This window comes from Gobius niger, assembly GCF_951799975.1.
Source record: "Gobius niger genome assembly, chromosome: 24".
Taxonomy (NCBI): domain Eukaryota; kingdom Metazoa; phylum Chordata; class Actinopteri; order Gobiiformes; family Gobiidae; genus Gobius; species Gobius niger.
This window is the reverse complement of record NC_136875.1, coordinates 15064708-15079950: the sequence shown is the minus strand read 5'-3', so window position 1 is coordinate 15079950 and position 15243 is coordinate 15064708. Positions and strand designations below refer to the sequence as shown.

At 40.7% G+C, this 15243-nt stretch overlaps 1 protein-coding gene across 1 annotated transcript in view; it reads left to right on the top strand.

Annotated features, from left to right (window-relative positions):
* The window catches only part of ube2d2l (ubiquitin-conjugating enzyme E2D 2, like), a 36246-nt gene that overhangs the window by 17915 nt on the left and 3088 nt on the right, over positions 1-15243 (top strand). The window contains exons 3-6 of the mRNA XM_079582349.1: positions 2387-2418; positions 5683-5760; positions 8476-8581; positions 10546-10639. Coding sequence (XP_079438475.1) covers positions 2387-2418; positions 5683-5760; positions 8476-8581; positions 10546-10639 — 310 coding nt within the window. The remainder of the gene's footprint in view (positions 1-2386; positions 2419-5682; positions 5761-8475; positions 8582-10545; positions 10640-15243) is intronic.

The following is a 15243-nucleotide window of genomic DNA, read 5'->3' as shown; positions in this document are numbered from 1 at the left end:
TAAAATCATTGAAAACTTTGGGGCGTTTGATTTTGGCCAGAGGAATTATTGTGCTCTGTTTCCATATGTTTGGCACCCTCTGTTGGCTGATTGACAGCTGAAAAATATAAAAAAAGACAGGGCCTAATTGTTCAGCACAGGAGGACAGCAGCCGGCCACAGATGTTATCTGGCCCTGGACTTTTCTTAGCCTTGGTTCTTCTGAAACAAGTAACTACTGCCTGTTCATTAAAAGGTGGGGAGCCAGGGCAAAGTAAGTCCTTTTTTAATTTGCCAGTATAGTCAGTGAAGTCGAAAGTGTCATATCTCAAGTAAAAGGAATTGAAATCCTGAGCCAATTGTTTGTCTGATTTAATTCCATCAATAGCCACTATAGATTTTTTCTTTGTGTTGGTACCTAAAATTGTGTTTAGGCCGTCCCAAGCGGAGCCAATATTGTTCTGTGTTAGTTGTTTTTCAAGTTTAGTCGTGTAGCATAGCTTTGCTTTCCTAATTTCACACTTGATCTCTCTTTGTAGTTTCTTCAACTCTAAAATGTTCCCCTCCCGAAAAGCCTTCATTTTTTTATTAATTAAAATATTTATAGTTTTTGAAAACCAAGGCTTACGGTTCGGGTATATTTTCACTGTCTTTTTAGGAATCACATGGTCCACACAGAAAATGGAATAGCTACTCATAACATCAGTCAACTCATCGATGTCAGAGGAAGACTCTTTAAAGATATCCCAATTTGTGCATTCAAAGCATCCTTGTAGGCTCATAATTGCATCCTCAGTCCACAGCTTAATCTCCTTTGTGGCGACGTTGCCTTTCCTCAGGACAGTGCGATACGTTGGGATCAGCTGCACGCAGTTGTGGTCAGCACTCCCTAACGGTGGGAGCGGGTATGACTTATACGCTCCTTTCACTGAGCCATAGCACATGTCCAGTGTTTTATTCTGCCGAGTTGCACACGTGACATATTGATGAAAGTTTCTCAATACATGTTTCAAAGAGCACTGATTAAAATCCCCAAGTACGAAAACGGGCGCATCTGGACATTTGGACTGCAGCTTTTGGGTCACGTTAAGAATAGTCTCAGAGGCTTTGTCCACGTTGGCTTTGGGGTGCACATATACAACGATGACAAAAATTTGTGGAAATTCTCGAGGTAGATACGAGGGGCGTAAAGACACCGCTAACAGTTCTGCGTCTTTATTGCACTGGCTGTCTCTCACGATGACATTTTTACACCAGCGCTCATTGACGTAGAGGCACACCCCCCCGCCCTGGGATTTCCCAGTGACAGCTGCGTCACGGTCGAGGCGGAGGGGTTCCCCGAAGTTGTCCAATGTCAAATTTGGTTGCAAGTCACCATCCGTAAGCCAGGACTCCGTAATAGCTAACAGGCACGCATCCCTGAATTCCTGTTGAAACCGTACAAGAGCCTGTAGCTCGTCCACTTTATTCCTGAGTGATTGTGCATTCATCAGGATCATAGACGGCAGGGGAATTCTATTCAAGCGCTGTCTCCGCAGCCGCTGGCGCGCGCCGCCCCTTTTGCCCCGCTTCCTCAATTTGCGAGGAACCGCGTTTTGAGAGTTAAAGTGTTCAAATAGGTCAATACTCCGCAAAAGATCCGAAATATGGTTGGCAGGGGATGAGTTTTCCCATTTAAGAAGGGGTTCTCTGCTGTACTGGATACGCGTTGATTCCTCAGTAAGAGGCCTGAGACTCTGCGCGGCATGGTACACAGTCCACAGCAGCAAAAACAGTACCATAAACTCCATTTCCCCGACACTCCTCCAAACAACCACCGTAAGTTTCTCTGCCAAGACTCAGTCAAGTTAGAAGCACTGCCATCGACACCCTGGCATCCAAAACGGGATCATTTATTCCAAAAGAGAAGAAAAAACGAGACAGACATTCCTTTGCTGCAGGTCGCTGCACGAGCATGCGCCCCCCTGGTTTGCATTAGCTTTCAAATGAGGCGTGACACTGGCCTACAGGATTTGGGTAAAGCTAAACTGGAGAAAATGCTCTCGGTTCAGGCTGGAGTTAAGAGGTTAACCTTCCATCCTGGTCACTCGATAAGACCTGTGCAGTTAATTATTTATTTAAAGTTATTTTATTTCTTCTTTATCGCTCCGAGCGCCGCAGTAAACATAAACCAGCGCTATATCGATAGATGTTTAGCTACGACTTACTGAGGAACTGATCCGCAATTGTCGTCATGATAAACTTGATTGGTGAAGAGCTGCAGGAACGCCCATGGGGGAGTTTTCGGTTTACAACTGTAACTAATATAATGCAGCCCTATGACATAATGCTGATGTAGTGGCTGTCTCTGTAGCTTTCAGAATGACTGTGTATTATTATTATGAGTAACTCTGTTTTCTTTTCCCCAGTGTTTCATTGGCAGGCGACTATAATGGGTCCTGTGAGTATCATTCATTCACACTTTACACTTTTGTTCTGAGACTGTTGTGTCCCGTTCAGCCCGATACGATTACCCGGCCACGAGATGAGTTCCTCACGCTCTCACTTACTGACTGAGCTGCAGCAAGAAAATACATATATTTTATGAAACCGTGTACTTGGCAAGCATATATTTACATTTGTTTCATACTTTTAGACACTTGATTACAGGACTGTATTTACATCATATTCAGTATATTTAGCCTTTATTTAACCAGTGGTAGAGGTGTGTTCATTTCATCGAGTAAAATATTTAGGCATCGTTTTCGTCAAAGTAATATTTTTGTGACTAAAACTAAATTAAACGTTTTTCATGAGACTAAAACGTCCAGATATTTTATTGTCGACTAAAATAAGACATTGTTTTTAGCCGATCACAGGATTCTTATCATTTATTTCAAACGTAAAATGCCGACCACGGCCCCGGATGTGACAATATCGCCATCGCTCAATAGACAAATGACTTCAGTGATATTTTATTCTTTTCTTTTTAATGCCGTACTTATTTCCTCACAATAGCAGTTCACATCCTTCATTCCATTTAACTTTTTAAGCTCCGGCCCCGTGTTCCACAGTCAGTGTTTCTGCTGCTCTGATGGAGCGGAACACACATAACGTTATCCAAAGATTAGATCCCAATAACGATACGACCCAGCCCTAAAGGGCCTCGTATCCTTTAAGGAGCAGCTCTGAGCTTTGTTCATGTGGGAGAAGCTCCATGAAGCAGAGGACCTGGACTAATTATGATTATAATAAATATTAGGGAAGGGCGGATCGATACCAAACGGCTACTTTTTAAGTATCAATATTGGGAAAAAAGTATTGATACTAATTTGCATATGTAAAAGTAGCAATTAATCGAAATTCGATTACGATTTCGATTACAACAGTAAACGATTACAAAAATAGCATAATCGCAAAAAAACGATTAATTTTTTTATTCTTCAAATGTTTTTTTTTTTTTTTTCAATTTTTTTTCCACATTTTTTTCTTCTAATTTTGGGATTTTTGTCTTTTTTTTGATGGATTTTTGTCACTTTTTTGATGGATTTTTGTCTTTTTTTTGATGGATTTTTGTCTTTTTCTGCTGGATTTTTGTCTTTTTCTGCTGGATTTTTGTCTTTTTTTTGATGGATTTTTGTCTTTTTTTTGCTGGATTTTTGTCACTTTTTTGCTAGATTTTTGTCTTTTTTTTATGGATTTTTATCTTTTTTTGATGGATTTTTGTCTTTTTTTTGCTGGATTTTTTTAAAGGCAACAAATAATCGTTTGAATAATCGTGATTTCAATTCTGACAAAAATAATCGTGATTATTATTTTTTCAATAATCGAGCAGCCCTATGTAAAAGGAAGGCGGGGCAGCGATTATCAACACAAAAGGATGATTTATTTCTTTGTTCTGAGCCAAAACAGTCACAACAGCAAAGGATTGAACTGAGCCAGGCTGATCATTCTGTTTTAGGTTCTATTTGTCATTTAAGTATTAATTTTAAATGTTGTTTATGTATTTAATTTCACATTAGCATTGTTTAATTGACCATTTAAAGTAATATCATTTTAATTGACCAATTAATTATATAAAACAACCAGTTTTAGAAATGTATATTGCTACATTCACCCATATGAAATGACCAGTATCGGTGTCGGTATCAACAAAAAAAACCCCAAAAGTATCGGTATCGTATCGATTCCAAAAAATGTGGTATCGCCCATCCCTATTAAATATTATAAATGCAAAGTCGACTAAATTTTTCTTGAATTTATTCTATTAAATGTACATGCATTTAGTCGACTCAAACTAGACTAAAATTGAAGAGAATGTTTTGACTAAACCTCGACTGAAATTTAATTACATTTTTGTCATAAGAATGAAGCTAAATTCAAATATATTGTCACAAATAACACTGCTACACAGACACAGGGAGAACATGACTTCACAGAAAAGGCGGGAATCAAACCCAGGACCTTCTTGCTGTGAAGCACACGCGCTAACTGCTGTGCCACCGTGCTGGCCACTATAGTTTGAAGGTGCCCAGAAGTTCTTTAAGCAGGCGTGTCTTCATGAATACCAAGAGAGTCCAGTGGAGTCATTAAAACTGATTTTTTTGAGCTGACGATGACTCGGTTAGAAATCATATCGCCTCTGCGTCTTTCCTGTCCTTTATAACAGGTGTGTCTCCTTACAAGAAAAGGTAAACCAGGAGGCACGCACACACATAGGACAATCAAAATGGCTCCTACACATAACATTAAGCCAAGTTCTTAAAGGTTAGTGCTACTACTGTTGTCATAATTGAAATCACGATTATTCAAACGATTATTTGTTGCCTTTAAAAAAATCAATCAAAAAAGTGACAAAAATCCATTAAAAAAAAGACAAAAATCCAGCAAAAAATGACAAAAATCCATTAAAAAAAAGACAAAAATCCAGCAAAAAATGACAAAAATCCAGCAAAAAAAATGACAAAAATCCATAAAAAAAGACAAAAATCCATAAAAAAATGACAAAAATCCATTAAAAAAATGACAAAAATCCAGCAAAAAAGTGACAAAAATCCAGCAAAAAAGTGACAAAAATCCAAAAATTAACAATTAGAAGAAAAAAAAAAAATAGAAATAAATAATTGAAAAAAAAAAAAAAAAAGAAAAAAAAATATTATAATCGATTTTTTGCGATTATGCTAATTTTGTAATCGTTTACTGTTGTAATCGTAATCGAATTTCGATTAATTGCACAGCCCTAGTATAGAGTTAGTTCCAAGTCTATTTTTTTGCTGTGCTGATGATCACAAAGCAGAATAAATTAGTATCTTCATTCAATCTTTTTTTCTTCAGTGTGTAATTTAAGTTATTTTTGTTACTATAAAAAAAATCGTGATAAAATCGAGATCGGGAGTTCAAAAATCGTGATATTCTAATTGTGTCATATCGCCCACCCCTAACAACAAACCAAAACCAATGATCCAACTGTGTTCCAACGTTTATATGACTTACTATTGGCTTTAGCCTCACCGTTCGCCACGTCTAGAGTTAAATTAAAGATCTTTCCCTCAAAGTGATGCTTTAGAAACTCTGTTAGCCGGAGCTCTTCTTGGATATGAAGTCCTTTGTGTCCTTTGCTCTTCATGAGACCGACTGAAGACTCCATCACAGTTTTTGTATCGTATCATCCTTTCATTGCACAAACAAGAATCTCATGTGAAGTGTTTGTGTTTTTGTGTTGCAGCCCGACAGTCCATATCAAGGCGGAGTGTTCTTCCTCACCATTCACTTCCCCACAGACTACCCCTTCAAACCTCCCAAGGTCAGGCTCCAAACACCTCCTTTGTGCTGCTGTCCAATCCTGACTTCTTTTTAAGGATGTTTTGTATTCTCGCGCATTATTTTTCATCAAAGTTTTACCGTGTAAAGCTGCAGGCAAATCCATCAGAGCTGAGCCATCGAAGAAGCTGAGATATTACTGCGACAGCTCTAATGATATACGGTGATGAAGGCGAGCACAATTCATACAGAAGGCAATTCAAGGTGCTTCACAGTTGCTTAAAAACAAGAAAGCAAATGGAATCAATAAAAACATCAACATTACAGCAAGTACAGTAAAAGGCAAGAGTGCAGATAAGATACTTTGGGTCATATCCACGGGCAAAAAGAACTGTTTTCAGCCTGGATTTGAACATTGTCGGAGTTGAGTCCTGTCTCACATCCTCATGAAGACTGTTCCGGAAACTGAAACGCAGCCTCACCGTGTTTAGTCCTGACTCTGGGAACCACCAGGAGGCCCCTCCCTGAGATGGTTCATACGGCTGTAACATGTCAGAGATGGACTTCGGTGCTAAACCATGAAAAGACACAAGCGGAGCTGTTTTAAACTCGATCCTCTGAGTGACAGGAAGCCAGTGCTTCTCCGGACGTAAACGCGAAGCGCAGGTTGCGTTGTGTTTGATTGGTTTGCTCTCGTTTAAACTGCGATCGTTAGCCCCGCCTCCAGTCTTGATTTGGAAATTGCGTTCTATTACCACAATTCCAGACTGTTTTATATGTAAGGGATAATGTATAGAACGCTGGTCATTATCAGGAAAATAAGCACTGACAGGGCGAACTGGACCCCGACGCGAAGCGGAGATAATGTATGTTCTATACATTATCCCGCCGTAAAATAAGCGGCAAATGGCCCCTTATTTTACGGCCATTTGCAACTGAACACACGCAACATAAACTTCGTACACTTTTATGAAGGTCGAAAGGTTTATTTAATGACTTCCGCGTCAAATAGTTCCCAAAAGTTTGCGCGTTACTCGGCAACGTTTGGCTAGGCTAGTAGCAGCAAGGCTAGTAGTTAGCCTAGCTACTTAGCTGAAGGCGCAGTTGGAGGAATGGTGGTGAATCTCTGGGTAAGTTGAAAGTCAGACTCACGCTAACTTCACGAGGGATTCCCCGACTTCTCTCTCAGTGACGGGACAGATAGTGTCGCTGCTACGTACGTGCGGAGTGATATGAAAGCAGAGTTGACATTGGCAGTAGGGCTGTGCAATTAATCGAAATTCGATTTTGATTACAACAGTAAACGATTACAAAATTAGCATAATCGCAAAAAATCGATTATAATTTTTTTTTTTCCAATTTTTTGATTTTTGTCTTTTTTCTGCTGGATTTTTGTCACTTTTTTGCTGGATGTTTGTCATTTTTTTGCTGGATGTTTGTCATTTTTCTGCTGGATTTTTGTCATTTTTTTGCTGGATTTTTGTCATTTTTCTGCTGGATTTTTGTCATTTTTCTGCTGGATTTTTGTCTTTTTTTGCTGGATTTTTGTCTTTTTTTCTGCTGGATTTTTTTCATTTTTCTCCTGGATTTTTGTCATTTTTTTGCTGGATTTTTGTCATTTTTTTGCTGGATTTTTGTCATTTTTTTTGCTGGATTTTTGTCATTTTTTTTGCTGGATTTTTGTCATTTTTTTTGCTGGATTTTTTTCACTTTTTGATGGATTTTTTTTTAAAAGCAACAAATAATCATTTGAATAATCGTGATTTCAATTATGACAAAAATAATCGTGATTATTATTTTTTTCAATAATCGAGCAGCCCTAATTGGCAGCGTCATTATTTTTTTCAGACGTCCTTTATCCGACAATAATGACCGGTACAACGTTGGAAAATCCCATTCAAATCAACGGAGCTTCTACTTACGTTGTGAAGAGCCGGATAATAAGTATTTACAAAGTCAGTCTGGCTTTATGCCAGGCTTATCCGACCCACACGCCTCCGGGTCCTGGAGGTGAACGTGTCCTGGAGAGATGGAGCTCACAGCCAATCACCTTCTCAGCAGCAGCACAATGCACACGGTGATGGAGGAGGAGAGGACGGACCACACGGTGATGGAGGAGGAGAGGACGGACCACACGGTGATGGAGGAGGAGAGGACGGACCACACGGTGATGGAGGAGGAGAGGACGGACCACACGGTGATGGAGGAGGAGAGGACGGACCACACGGTGATGGAGGAGGAGAGGACGGACCACACGGTGATGGAGGAGGAGAGGATGGACCACACGGTGATGGAGGAGGAGAGGATGGACCACACGGTGATGGAGGAGGAGAGGATAGACCTGATGATGGCCGTGTAGAACTGCACCAGCATCTCGGTCGGCAGCTTAAGTTTCCTCAGCTGCCGCAGGAAGAACATCCTTGATGAGGGAGCTGATGGTCGTGATGGTGAAGGAGTCTGTCAGGGCTGTGTCTTTCCTGAAGTCCACGATCATCTCCACTGTCTTCTAGGCGTTCAGCTCAGTAGTCGGACTCGTCACCGTCCGAGATGAGCCCGATGAGGGGGGTGTCGTCCACAAACTCGATCAGGTTTAGGGACTGATGACTGGAGGTGCAGCAGTTTTTTTTGCCTCTGAATGATTCCAAAATACTCTGACCAGCTTTAGTCCACGTTGTTCTCGTCACGGCTCACTGAACTGTTTAGCTCCGGGTTATCCTCACTTGTTCTTGTCCTCTGTCTGACCCGTTGTGTTTTCCAGGTGGCCTTCACGACCAGAATCTACCACCCGAACATCAACAGTAACGGCAGCATCTGTTTGGACATTTTGAGATCGCAGTGGTCTCCAGCGCTAACAGTCTCAAAAGGTGACTCCTCTCTCCCCATGTTTGGTTGAAATTATTAGAGATCCAGCTTTTTTGCTTCCGATACTGGGGTTTGAGCATCTGCTGATATCCGATAGTAACCGATACCAGGAGACTTAAGTGTCTTTGGGGATAAAAAGGTGAATGTTCCTCTTTTCTCCACCGATAAAGGCTGATATTTTCTTCTCATGATGTTACAAATCAATTATCCGTTATATCAATTAATAAACTACTTGAAAATATTTAACAAGGGTCACCGGGCCTTTCATATTCCCGGCAGGCTTTAGGTTGCATTAATATAAATAGCCATTCTGACGCCGTTTTAAGCCCAGGGGTTTATTCATCTGAAAAACGAACCCAGCAACTAAAAAGCCCTCAGAAAATCCAAATTACAGACATACAGCATGTTTATATTGGGGGAAAATGAGCTGCAGCAGAACAATGAAAACGCTGTAGCTACTCGTTACTACAAACACACGAGAAAATCTACAGGAGCCGAAGTAAAGACGAAAAGAGACCATTTAAGGAACATCTCAATACTATTGTTAAATAAAAACACATAAATGAATAAAGCTCAGGCATTGGGAGCTTTAGGACATGGGCTTTTCTGTCTGTGATGGACAGAGACATAAAAATAAAATAAATATAACTGCTCTTAAATGTGTCGCCTACTTTACTTGAAGGAATAGGCCACCGTTTTTACACACTGAGATATGTTCTTACCTCACTTTAGTCGAGTTAATATATCCCCGTCTGGTCTTTGTCCGTGCGCTCACACATACGCAGCCTCTCCCACATGTCACATAGCTCCGAAAAAGCTCACGATAGAAGCTACCAAGCTCTTCCACGAGTTCCTTATTTAAATAAAGTTACGTGAAGTGTTTTCATGCGAAGTATATTTACACAGAAATGTAGCATGTCGATTTTATAAGCAAATAAAAAGGGGAACTATATTGTGAGGCGTAATGATACGAGGAGTAAAACGTCCGCGCAGTAACTCCTAAAGGTTATTGACGGAAGTGAGCGGGGAAAGTCTTTAGGAGTTACTACGCGGACGCTGTGCTCCTCGTATCATTACGCCTCACAATATATTCCCCCTTTTTATCTGCTTATAAAATCGACATGCTACATTTCTGGGTAAATATACTTCGCATGAAAACACTTCACGTAACTTTATTTAAATAGGGAACACGTGGAAGAGCTTGGTAGCTTCTATCGTGAGCTTTTTCGGAGCTATGTGACATGTGGGAGAGGCTGCGTATGTGTGAGCGCACGGACAGGTTAGGTAAGAACATATCTCAGTATGTAAAAACGGTGGCCTATTCCTTTAAGGAAATGTACATGAGTAAATTTACTAATTACAAACCAATCTGCTGTGGAAAAAGAAAGAACGTTGAAGAAAATGCCTTGTACTCGTATCGGTATTCGGTATCGGCGAGTACTTAAATCCAAGTACTCGTATCGGTTTTAGAAAAAGTGGTATCGGTGCATCCCTAAATATAAACAACTGGCATAAAGTGATCAGATCATTACTTATAACTAAGACACTAGACGCAAGTTGGTCCTTTTATACTCACTACTGCCACCTTAGGTCTTATGTGTAACTGCAGTCTCTATATTAAGTAACACCTTTCTGAGTGACAGTGCAGGATTTTAGAGGCAGTTGTGGTGAACAGGTCTGAGCTCATTCTACACATTAGGACATGGCTGAACATGTAGGGCAGGGGTGGGCAACGTCAAGCACGGGGGCCAAATCCGGCCCTCGAGCACAGAACCTCTGGCCCTCAAGATGATTCTGAGAAACATTATGACACAAATCAGAAAGTACTTGAACATTTTTACGGTTAAATGGCAGAAATACTGTCAATACACCCAATTAGGTCACGTTATGTACAACTCTCATTCAGAGAGAGACATTCACAAATACTGACATGTCTGGAATGTTTCTTTGTCTTTTTTCTCCGCAGTCCTATTGTCCATCTGTTCTCTGTTATGTGACCCAAACCCCGACGATCCTCTAGTGCCCGAGATCGCTCGCATCTACAAAACAGACCCCAACAAGTGAGTCCCGGTACTGCAGCGCCTCATACTCGTACTGCAGCACCTCATACTCATACTGCAGCACCAGCACCTCATACCCCTGTACTGCAGCACCTCATACCCCTGTACTGCAGCGCCTCATACTCATACTGCAGCACCTCATACTCCTGTACTGCAGCGCCTCATACTCATACTGCAGCACCTCATACTCCTGTACTGCAGCGCCTCATACTCATACTGCAGCACCTCATACTCATACTGCAGCACCAGCACCTCATACCCCTGTACTGCAGCACCTCATACTCATACTGCAGCACCAGCACCTCATACCCCTGTACTGCAGCACCTCATACTCATACTGCAGCACCTCATACTCATACTGCAGCGCCTTATGCTCCTGTGAGACGAGAATGAGAAAGGTTTAAGTATACGGTGAATATTCGGGCTTCTTCTTTGTTGCGGTTTGGGAAACTGTTCTTCTCTATACTTTTGGTTCTCGTCTCTGTTATGCTCTTCACCCCCAGTTTAACGGAGTGTATTTTCTCCAGTTTCGAATGCACCGTAATCGGTTGTTTTTAGGGTTTCTGGTAGGGTTTTTCACTGCTGATTGAACCGTCTCCGTGGTTGCGCTTGTATTTCATTCCAAGCCCCAACCAGAGACCCTTAAAAACCTGAAATAAAATGGATCCTATGGTAAGTTTGGTGCTAAGCTAACCACCCACACAGCCGCTGGGTCACGGAAAGGGCAAACACGCACGAATGTTCACTTTTCTAGCATAAATATTAGTGATGCACGAGAATGCCGATTTTAACCGATAACCGATAATTCCGCATGTCCCGATACCGATAATGACACCGATTATTATGTATATATATATTTGCACTTTATTTTGTGACAAGAACTCAATGTAACAGTTCTCAGTTCTGCCCAAAATTTATTAACTCTACCAAACAATATACAAGTGTATAAATATAAATCAAATAATGAGTTTTACTTTGGGTTTGAGTCTCCACTTTTTTCTAAAGCTCTGGTTTTTTACAGTTCATCATCTGAGCAGGTCTGACTCTGTTCATCTGTGTCACATCTTATTAAAGAAAAGAGGAAGAATATTACTACTGCTACTTCCTTCCTAGTGTTTTTCTTTTTGTTGACATCATACTAATGAATTCTTATTTACAACACTGGAATATAGACAGTGTTAGTATTTCACTGAGTCTAGAGGCGTCTCTGACATGAGAGAAGTGATGCCAAATCTGTGACAGATTCTGATTAATAATAATACGATACTACAGCACAAAAACCAGACTCTCTCCTGCACTGGGCTCATTTATGCATTTGTGACGAGGCTCATTTCATCAATGTAAAACTTCTCTCGTTCATAGCGCTTCAATCGTGTTTATTTGATCAGAAATACTCAGATAATACATGTGTTTTCAGGCCCCGCTCTGTTCCAGTAACTCACGTGAGCGGGTCAGAGGTTCACATTTCCTCGTCTTTTTCTCATTTTGTTGCGGTGCTAATGTTCAAGTTACTTCGATGTAAAAAGTGGAAAAGCTCTTCGTTCTTCGAGCGCCTGCACAGCTGTTTCCCTGGAATACTCGTCGTGTTTTTCAGCTAAAACCGTGCAGAAGTCGGCCGTGGAGAGCGTATATCTGCTGCTGTAAACGTGCTGTCCTGAGTCTGCAGCAGCTCCGGGCTGCAGGACAAGCGGGCGGCGCCGCAGAGAGAAAGGCAGCGAGCTGGAGCCGCAGATTCAATGCAATTTGAGCTTATAATTATCGGACGATTTTTTTTTTTTTTTATCGGCTTTATCGGGTATGGCGCCAAAATGCCGATAAATGCCAATAATTAGTGGCGGCCGATATTATTGTGCATCCCTAATCAATATTGCTTACTGCTCCTCTAAAGAAAGTAATCGTTTCAGGTCAAATAAATGATAGTAAGTTAAAAGAATAAATGAACCATGGAGACGGAGACCTACCAGAAACCCTAAAAGCAATTGATCCCGGAGAGTCCTACAGGCCACAGGGATCAAAAGTACAATAGCCATGTTCCCCACACGGGGTCACTGAAACATCAAGGCAAAAAGTCGCACCTTTTGAGGTTTTAACTGTGTAGAATTATGAAAGTAAAAAGTACCATCTCTGGCAACATGTGACAATTGAAGAAGAAGAAGAAGAAGCCACGGGGCCCTCAAAGATTGGTCTGAGGGCCCTGTATTCGCCCCCTTGGTTAAAGCGTGTGGTTGTGAACCGTAGGTACAGCAGACTAGCCAGGGAGTGGACAGAGAAGTACGCCATGTTGTGAGGGGTAAGCGCAGGACTGAGCATGGCTTCATGAAGGTTTGAACAAGGCCTGGGCATGGACTGGACAAACTCACCTCTGCTGCCCCCTGGTGTCGTGTGTGTGTGGGTGACGCGTTGTGCTGCTTTGTTAAAGATTGGCCCCTTTATTCGTGTGTTTGGGGCCAGACGCTCAGTTTGAAACGGTTCTGGGATTCCACACACTGCAAAAAGTGCCCGACTAAAAACAAGGAAAACAATCTTAAAATAAGACGTTTTGTTTTAAGGAAAAAATTCTGCCAATGGGGTCAGTGTTTTTTTCTTGCTAAGAATTCTTTTTCCTAGAATATTTTTCTTATCACAAAACAAGAAAGAAACACTAAATTTAAGCAAATAAATAACTAGAATGAAGCAAAATGTCCTCAGAAAATTGAATAATTTAAGGAAAACATTCTTATTTAGTAAAAAACTGTGGGTATTTTACTTAAATGTTGCTTGATTTAAGTAAAATGTTCTAAATTAAACACATTTTTGAGCAAAATGTTAATAAATACTAATATTAAAGGACAGTATTGCAGCGCCCGGAGACCCGTCTCCATGATGTGGAGCCAGGCTGAGAATCACCTGCTGGAGGATTCACCTATTGTACATGTTTTTAGTGGTAGACACGGGGAGAACATGCTCCACACAGAAAGGCCCCGTCCTGGTGGGAATCAAACCCGGGACCTTCGAGCTGTGAAGCTGAGGCTCTAACCGCTGTGCCACCGAGCCGCCCACTTTAAAGAATGGAATGTTTTATCTCTCTGTGAGAAGCAGTTCTTACATTAAGAGTTGTTGATCTTAGTTTTTCTTAAAATAAGACAAAATATTCTTTGTCTAAAACGGAAGAAGATTCAAAAAGTTTTTCTTTCTTGTTACAAGAAAAATCATCATGTTTTTAGCAAATTTATCTGAACAAGAAATGACTAGATTTTATTTCCTAAAATAAGATTTTTTTTCTCAAGAAAACTTTGCGGCACAAAACATTATTACTTTTTAGGGAAAAAATAAGAACTTTTTTCTTAAAGTAAGACATTTTTTACTTGCTTAGAATCACTTTTTGCAGTGCACTGAGGCTGATGTGACTTCACGCTCGGCCCATTAAACAAACCTGGTCAATTAATGCCTGGAAGTCGCTTAACAATAAAACAAAAAGAAAAAACTGAACAATGTTAAGTGATTGTGGAGAAACAGAGCAAATGTCAAAGGATTAATCTTTCTGCTCCTTTTATGTTTTGTTGTCGTCTTTGCAAACTTAAAGCAGTACTAAGTAACTTCTTTACCTTAATAAATCATTCCGTAGTCCCTGTGGGGGTGATACAAGTGTTAATGGGATGATTGGGGGGTCTTTCATCGCCCCCTGGTGTCTCTGGCCAGAAAACCACAATTGCAACTTGACGGCCACCCGGGAGTTGCCACTTAAGGCGAGACACTTTAGGTGAAAGTATTGATGTTTCCCGCAGTGGTGGAAGTGGAGATTTGTATCTGTTTTCCTCCCTTTACATCTTAGTTTTCATGTCAGATATAAAAATGCTGATGTTTATTTGATGATGTTTTGTCTGCGAGGTGGGGGCGACCTGGAAGTAGAAAGGCCGTCTTTCCCGCGGGTTTTCATTCATAAATATTGACAGATTTGACATCCACGTGTCCTGCTAAGGGGCCCCGTGATGACGCTTTCACCCAAATATGGTGTTTTTCCTCCTACGAGACGCTGGAGCGGAAAACCGGCCGAGCATGAGCACTCGCTACAAAACTTCAGGGCTGGTTTTCTCTGAATGAGAGAAGCCGCACTCGGGCAGAGCCTGAGCCCTTATAGAAGCTCCCACAGACTCCACACTTTACAGGCTGAGACACAACAAGGTTCTGAAGGTTTTTTCAGACACATTTTTTTAAATATCTAATTCCTAGCCTGATTTATTCAGCTTTGAAACCAAAAAAAACAGGCGGAATTTGAGTTTTTACAGATTTTTTCACTAAACGAAATATCCAAAATCACCTCAGAAAAAATCTTAGTTACTAATATGTGAATAAAATAAAACCATAAAATTTAATCTGGCTCAATTCATTATTTTGATTTCGATTTGGGCCATTTTAATGCTCAAAACGCCTTATTTTTTTGTGAAAACATAAAATGCAACACATTTTTTTCTCATTTATATCTGTGATGTTCAGCAAAAGTTTCAAATTGACGTCTCTACATTTAATTTTTTTCACCTGCAGTGTCTCGCCTTAAACAGTATTTACAGCCAAGTGTGAGTGAAAACAATGATCTCCATTGTGTAATTGGATGAACAACATCCCTC